The 8,341-nt window shown below is 43.5% G+C and overlaps 1 protein-coding gene and 1 pseudogene across 2 annotated transcripts; one reads left to right on the forward strand and one right to left on the reverse strand.

Moving 5' to 3' along the window:
• Positions 1 to 429: 429 nt before the first annotated feature.
• Positions 430 to 2,287, reverse strand: LOC121815272 (annotated as a pseudogene).
• A 1,687-nt stretch (positions 2,288 to 3,974) lies between these two features.
• Positions 3,975 to 8,335, forward strand: LOC102298353. Of its 2 annotated transcripts, none has more exons than XM_042225381.1 (6): positions 3,975 to 5,655; positions 6,391 to 6,531; positions 6,755 to 6,796; positions 6,870 to 7,157; positions 7,255 to 7,518; positions 7,614 to 8,335. In XM_042225381.1, exons 1-6 carry the CDS (start codon positions 5,502 to 5,504, stop codon positions 7,898 to 7,900), a joined length of 1,176 nt encoding a protein of 391 aa, XP_042081315.1. In that variant the 5' UTR covers positions 3,975 to 5,501; the 3' UTR covers positions 7,901 to 8,335. The 2 variants fall into 2 exon arrangements, with proteins under 2 accessions (XP_042081315.1, XP_005933683.3); XM_005933621.3 differs by having other exon boundaries at positions 6,439 to 6,531.
• Positions 8,336 to 8,341: the final 6 nt, after the last annotated feature.

An 8,341-nucleotide genomic window follows, 5' to 3' on the forward strand; every position in this document is an offset into this window, starting at 1 on the left:
TTTTTGGCGCTGATTCTTAATCCAACTTTCGTCGCCTCCCTCTGCAGGGCCGCGGTCAACTTTTGGAGGTCTTCCTGAGTCGAGCCCAGCAGGGCGATGTCATCTGCGAAGTCCAAGTCATTGAGATTACGCGCTTCGTGCCAGGGCACACCGATGCCAGCTTGGTCAACTGATCGTCGCATGATGAAGTCAATTACCAACAGGAAGAGGAAAGGGGATAGCATGCATCCTTGTCGGACTTGTCTTGAAGAAATATGTGCAGCCGTCATCTGTCCGGACGCAGCAACGGGAGTTGGAGTAGAGACAACGAAAGGCATCTACAAACTGCTGAGGGACTCCATAGTGGCGTAGGATAGCCCATAGTGGCGTAGGATAGCCCATAGAGGCGTAGGATAGCCCATAGAGTCGGCCGGTGGACGCTGTCAAAAGCCTTCTCGAAGTCAATGAAATTAATAGAAATTTTCCTTTGGTATTCCAATGTTTGTTCAATGATCATGCAGAGGGTGAAGATTTGCTCGACCCATGACCGGCCACTCTGAAACCCAGCCTGCTCTTCTCGCAATCGTTCGTTCACTGCGTGTCGTAGCCGATTCAAAAGAGCGAGGCAAAACACTTTCCCGGGTACTGACAGCAACATGATGCCCCGCCAGTTGTTACAGTCACCCAAATCACCTTTTTTTGGAAGTTTGATGATGGTGCCTTTTGTCCAATCATCGGGTACATGTGATGTTGACCAGCAGGCGTTTAGGAGTCTTGTAAGGGCGGCTTCAAGATGGGGTCCATCATGCTTCAGCATTTCGGCGAGGATTTCGTCCAGGCCTGCGGCCTTTCCACTCTTGAGGAGTCGGATGTGATGGTGATGGTGATTTGTCCAATATCGACAGGAAGAAGATCCATGGAAGGTGCCAGGTCTTCGGCCTCGAACCGTTGGGGTGGCTCAGGTTGGTTCAGAGTATCGCGGAAGTGTTCGACCCATCGTTGGTCTTGTTCAGCTGCAGTAAGGAGGACATGTCCATTTTTGTCTTGGATTGGAACACCGCGGCCACCACGAGCCCCAGTTAGATCTCGTACAATGCGATATAAGGTTCGGGTATCGTTCCGATCGGCTGCTTCTTGGGCTTCGATGCCTTTAGCTTTGATCCATTCACGCTTTTCACGCCGGCAGCTGCGTTTGACCTGTCGGGCAAGGTCTTGGTAGGTGGCCATGGCCCTCTCACGCTGGTGAGTCAAAGGCCACCTGGTCCCGAACTGACTTTGCCAAGCGACGTTGATCTGTAAGTTCCCATGAACGGTCGGAGATCCAGCGCTCCTTAAAGCCTCCCCGTCGGTGACCAATCTTCAATTCTGCTGCACCGACCAAAGCCTCTTTTAGCTCATCCCAGAGTGTATCTGGATTTTTGTTGTTATTTCCTTCCGCAGCAAGGAGCTGGAAGCGGTTTCTCAATTCGAGTTGAAATTCCGCTGCCGTATTTGCGTCTTTTAGGCGTTGAACGTTAAAAGGACTTGGCCGCTGCAGTCGTGGTTGGAGGCTCTTCAGGTGAAGTTTACATTTGGCAATTAGCAGGTAGTGATCAGAGTCAATGTCGGCTCCACGCCACACTCTAACATCGCTAATGGTGGATGCCCAGCGGGATGATATGCAGATGTAGTCGATCTCGCTTGTATATCCGCCACCGGGGGCCTTCCACGTCGCCTTGTGTATCCGATTGTGGCCGAAGAAGGTGTTCTTGATGGTCAGCCGGTTTGCCACACAGAACGAGATCAGCCGCCCACCATTTTCATTTGTCATTGCTGCAATTCCAAACGGGCCGATAGCTGATTCCAGGCCGTCCCGGTTACTGCTTATTTACGCGTTGAAATCTCCGCCCACGATCAGCAAATCATGGATCCTGGAGCATCACATAGAAACCATCTTGTCAGTATCGTCAGCCTCCTCTGTTGGAGCGTATACTTGAAGAATTGTGACTTTCACATGCCTAGCTTGGAAACGAGCCAAGATTAGGCGGTCTGAAATGGGCTTCCAGGCCAGCAATAATGTTGTTGCACGTTGCGAGAGGATGAAGCCCACGCCACGTGCATGGTCTTGGGCATGGCCAGAGTAGAGCACCATCTTTCCATCACTAACCATCTTCCCGCTTCCTGCCCATCGCATTTCTGAGATGCCCAAGATGTCCATATGGTACGAGTCAAATTCACATAGAAGCTGGGCCAATTTACCTGTTTGGTACAGAGTCCGTACATTCCATATTCCATAGTCGATAATGAGATTCACTTGCTGTTTCCGTAGCAGTTGGAGTTTTTACAGGGTGGGGTTGCTAGCCCCACGCCCAACCCTCCTCCTTTCTCATCTGGGCTTGGGACCGGCAATAGCAGAGTTCAATAAGAACCTCCTCAAAACTGACTTTAATGGCAGATACAATATTTTATTTAAGCAAAGAGCTCAAACAGTTAATAATAATAATAATAATAATAGATTGCATTTATATAGCGCTTTTCGGGACCCCTCAAAGCGCTTTACAATACCACTATTCATTCACTCTCACATTCACACACTGGTGAAGGCTACAGTTGTAGCCACAGCTGCCCTGTATGGAATCAGAAGAGACGATCATAATCACAAATCAGTCAGATCGTTTTACAATTTAAAATAAAAAAAGTAAAACTAAAAAATTAAAGTAATGTAATCTAAACTGTTGCTAAATATCTACTGCCAGCTTTGATGAGTTTTTAGTCAGGAGAGAGAGAACACCTCAGCTGTAAATGAGTTCTGGCCTTAGCCACGCTGGATGAAATCCTTTCTGAGGAGAAACAAAACTTCTCAAATCTTCCTCTAACGACCGAGACTGTCCACAGTGAAAACAAGGTGAACCTTTCTATTTCTTCTTCTCTGCTCCACTTTCATCACATTGTGTTTGTTAGGAATTCTCTCTCACTTACTCAGAGAGTTAACTTCAGCTCATAATTTCTGGTGATTAAACTACACTAACTAATGGCTTTGATAAGCTTTAGAGAATAAAATATAAATTAACAGACACTGAAATTATCCCTCATTATCAGAACAATTTCCAACTTGCTGTGTTGCAGGTAAAGAGTGTTTAAATCTGTTATGATTAGCATCATGAAACATCTCTTTATCTGCTGCAACACACGTCTTAATTATTAATGACAAACATGTGTGTGAGGCAGCAACATTGCTCTGTACCGTAACATCGTGATATCAACAACACTGGACATTTAAACCTGCGTTGGCAAAATCCATCCATCATCCATCCATCCATTATCCATCGTCCATCTGTAACACTTCCAGCTCTTCAAAAATCACAGACGCTCAGAAAGGTTGGCTTTTCACAGTTTATTCCTGCAGAAGACATAAAACACACTCAACAGGTGTCTTCTGATGGTACCAGCAATTGTATCTCCCTCACAGTGCAAATCCACGCTGTCTTGACAGACTTACAATTAACTTTTTAATAAAGAAAAATTGGAAAATAATAATTTCTCCCATTTTACAGTCTGTCACACTGAACTTGTATACAAAAAGAAATCTTATGACTAATAAAAATCCATTTCACAACCGTATAAAACAAAATAACAGGTTACAGAAGTCTCAGTAAACAGTATCACCGGCTAATCATTGCCCTCTAGTGGACAAATTAACAATAGCGCATTACATCTTCACTTGCTTGTGCTTTACAGACAAAATGACTGTTAATAAGCTCACGTACCTGCAGAAGACATAAAACACACTCAACAGGTGTCTTCTGATGGTACAGCAATTGTAGCTCCTACAATGTAAAACAACATCACAAAAAGCACAGAAAAACAGTAAATCCAAACACATTTCCTGCTATGCGCAGCAACCACTAGGGGGCTGACAAAAGCTTACTGCCAAAGAGCATAAATACGGCAGAAACACTGTTTAACAGCAACCAGCCTTTGTTTCGGTTACACAGAAACTTTCTAACATCATATGAACATATATACATCGACATGTACAACTTATGTAACAACATTCACACCAGAAACCATAAAAATGCCAGAGCCTTTCATTACAGAACTTACCCTCACAGTGCAAACGCGCGCTGTGAGGAGCGGAAGCCTTAGCAGCTTCTAAACACTAGGGTGAGATCCGGTTTCTTGGTTTTCAAAATAAAACACAATTAAAAAAATGATAAAATTTACACTTAAAATAATAATTAAGAACAGATAAGTGCATGTTTTTCCAGATGTATTTGTAACTCCGTTACACATCCCTCCATCCATCTATCCATCATCCATCTATCCATCATCCATCCTTTTCCTCTAATCCATTTTCAGAGTTGCTGCAGGTGCACATTAGAAGAAAACTTAGGAAAATAATACTAAAATACATGATTATTGTTACTCTTACTAGAGTAATTTTTAAAAATTCTCTGATAAGCATCCTCTAAAAGGGTTTAAAGTTGCCCATTGTTTTCTGTCTTCTTGCTGCAGCAGATGGGCACTAGCAGAACAGTCTGTGTTCAGTACACATAGAAAGCCACTAGATGGCAGAATAGACAGACACGGGGATGATAGGAGGGGAGGAAGAGGAGGTATGAGGCAGCTCTGCAGGAGAGATGAGGAAGATAGCTCAGTCAATGATCAGTTTATTATCAGGTCAACAGGTTAATTCATGGATGTAAACAGGAAGTGATGTCAGTGTCCTCGCCTCTGGCCCTCAAAACTTCAAAGAAAATTTGAAGAACGCGAGTACAGACATTCACCACATTAGTGATGATAAGCTCTGATTTGGATTAAAAAAGCAGATAGAAGAAGACTTCTATTAATGAAGAAATCAGAAGAAATCAGTTGCAGCTGAGGACAGCACTCCCACCTTCACAGGAAGGGTAAGAGACCAACAGAGACAGACAGAGTCACACAGAGACAGTTTAGTGCTTATCAGTGTGATGATAGATGTGACTGAACCTGAGCAAACTAAGATCTGCTGTTTTTCTGCTGGAAAATAAATCATGTAGTAAAAAATGACAACTGAGTGAAAGACTAAAAGTAAATGAAACCTTTAATTTTGGGGACAGACAGCTCCTCTACCATCCACCAGGAGGAGCTGCAGCATCTATTGCCCTGTCGTGTTCGGGGTGGGGGACAGAACTACTTCACTATGCAGTCCTGTCGGCGGCTCAGACTGATGTTTCCATCGGTCTCTGAGTCAAACCGAGCTCCTACACTCACTCGCTCATTCACTTCATTTACTAATGTGTATGTGCCCAGAAATAGTCTCACTCTGCACAAAGAGAAAGAGTGCAAGAAAAATTATGCAAACTGTGTGAAATGTGCACACTGATTAGTTTTGCTCTCATAGTTATGGATCTGCTAGTGCATAGGTGTCAAACTCTGGCCCGCGGGCCAAATTTGGCCCGTAGCCTAATTACATTTGGCCCGCGAAGCCATACAAAATTACTATTAGAGCTGGTCTGCTGGTATTATACAGTTCATGTACTGCTAATACTACAATTCCCAGAATGCTCTGTTGGTGTTTTGGCACGTCAGTCACGACAGGACCCATTAGCACCCTCTCCTCTGTTGACCATAGTCATAGCAACCATGCAAATATTGCCATGCTACCTATCCCAAAATGGCAGAAAGAAAGGCAGAAAACAGGAGCTTTCTGGACAGGTGGGAGAATATGATGAAAATTTGATAAATGATAAAATGATAAAATTTAATTCAGAAGGCTGCAAATACAATTTTTATTTAAGAAATGAATTCCACTGATGTGTTTTTTAATTGGAATTTCGATTTTGCATATGTGCAATATTAAGTTATATATACGTTTATATAAGTTATATATTGTTTAGTATTGAGCTTTGCTTGTTTCATATTCAGTTTTTCAGACTCAAACTTGTTTGTCCTGAGTCCTGAGCAGCTTGTTCAGCAGTGGACTTTTACACCCACAGTGTAGGAAGGAGCGCTACCGCAGGTCATTCTTACAGCAGCTGTCAGACTCTATAATGCAGTTTAAAAAATTCCTTTGGTCATCTTACTCACCAGCCTGTTTGTTTACTGTACATTTTATAGATAGCTCTGTAGATTTTCTCAATTTTTCTATACATATTCTGTACCTGTATATACGAACTTTGGCTGCCTATATTTATAGGACCTTGTGTCTTCCTTTTATATTTTATTTTCCTGTGCTGTAAGAGCTCTGGAACACCGAAATTTCTCATCTGTGGGATAATAAAGGTTTATTCTATTCTATTCTATTCTATTCTATTCTATTCTATTCTATTCTATTCTATTCTATTCTATACCTTGAGTACATTTCTGACCCTGTACTTGAGTAAACAAGAATCATAAGTACTTTAAGGAGTATTTTCTAACAAAAGTATCTGTAATTCTACTTAAATGCAGAATGCAAGGACTTGTGCCACATATGGTATTTTACTTCCTTGCTAACAGGAAGTGGTGAAGCTGAAGGTGTCTCACTGCTCAAACTGATGTTCAGTCAGCATCCGGACGACATGAAGACTCCAGCTGTCTCTCTGCTCCTCGGTGAGTCAAACACAGCTCCTACATCCACCCATCCATCATCATCCACCCATCATCCATCCATCCACTGACTGAGGAACCAGAGTGAGTCCAGGTCCAGTTGAAGGACAGTTGATGAATCAATGCTGGGAGTTTTTGGTTTCTTTAAATGAGCGTGAAGAAGAAGCAGCTGATCCACCTGACCTTCAGTGACCTCTGACCTTTACTGACCTGTGTCCTGTTGCAGGTGTGTGTGTGCTGCTGCTGTCTGCACTGGCTGTTTCTGCAGGTGAGTTGATGAAGTGAAAACAATCAGAGACTCCAAAAGATCACAAATACATTTACTGTGTGTCTGTGCTCAGTCTCTCTGCAGGTCAGTCCAAACCTCCAGCAGATCTTCAAAAATTACGCTTCTTCTGTGTCTCTGAGTTGTGTTGATGATGAAGGGGAGACAGCTGATGGATGGCTGGTGAAGAGGACTGGAAGAGGATACACTGTGGACTGCAGAGCAGATGCTTCAGCCTTTTGGAGGAAGTTTGATTCTTTCTGTGTTCTCGACATGTCTGATTCCTTTAATGGGATTTTCTTCTGTGAAAACTCATCTGGACAGCAGAGCGATGAAGTCTCCATCAATGTAACAGTAACAAGCTGTAAGCTGCTCCCACCTGTCTCTATGTGTCTGTATGACTCTGATCTGTTGGTGTACCTTTGTCTTTACATCACTCTGTGTGTGTCTCTGTTGATCAGGGTTTGGTACAATCCTGGAGATCCCTGCACTTCCTGTGAGGGCAGGAAGTAATGTCACTCTTCGATGCAGACATAAATTCCTGAGTCGTGAATATAATCACAGATATTCAGCTGAATTCTACTTTAAAGGAAGTCGTGTTGTTTCTGAACATCAATCAGAGCTCCTCATCACTAATGTCCAGAAATCTGATGAAGGTTTCTACTCATGTTTGGTTGACATTGGTCAACATTGGAGATCTCCTCAGAGCTTTTTGAGGGTCAGAGGTCAGCACACTGACAGCACTTCCTATTTAAAGACATGAACTACAGACCTGATAAAAGACTAATCACTAACTAAACCACAATTCTCTCTCCTGCAGAGTCTGATCCCAGTACAGCTCTCCCTTCTCCTCCTCCGACTGCCTCTTCCACTCCTCCTCCTCCACTTTCTCTCAGTCATACTCAGTTCAAATTCTTGTGTTATCTACTGGCCTTCTGTCCATACTGTATCTCTGCTGGTCTGCTGATGTACATCTGCTGCAGCAGGAAGTTGGAAAACAAGCCAGCCATCACCATGGAGATGACCCAGAACAATGGAGGCGGTGACAAACTGGATGAAGAGTGGGAGGTCATCAGTGATGATGTCACCACCGAGCGTTATGTCTGAGCTTTTGTTTGAATAGTGGATGATCCTGAGTGTTCATGGATTCATGTGTTCTTCAGGGTTGTAGAAGTGGGGCTTTCACTTGGTGTTGGATCTTAGTGCAGTAATGTAACACGCATAGCGGTGTTTTGTGTAGCTTATCAGTGTAGCCAGTTAATTACAAACTTTACATAACAACTTATAATGTAATCTTCATGTTCTTTATCCAAAGCACACGCTCTGTGTATCTGTGTACTCGCTAATTTATGTTCACAGTATTCACTCACTGTGTCTTTAGGGATTTGCTAGCTTAGATTGTAGCCAACTAGCTAGCAGCATGGCCTTTTCACCTGTCCCTCCTGCACGTTCCTACTCAGGCGTAGGTCCAAGCAGCCACGGAAACAGGATGGCTGGGTGACGGTGAGGAGGAAGCATAGTCCTAAACAGAAGCCCCAGGTACACCAC

The sequence above is a fragment of the Haplochromis burtoni genome, unplaced genomic scaffold, assembly GCF_018398535.1.
Source record: "Haplochromis burtoni strain Fernald_Lab_line unplaced genomic scaffold, NCSU_Asbu1 Contig_170, whole genome shotgun sequence".
In the NCBI taxonomy this organism is placed as follows: Eukaryota; Metazoa; Chordata; class Actinopteri; order Cichliformes; family Cichlidae; genus Haplochromis; species Haplochromis burtoni.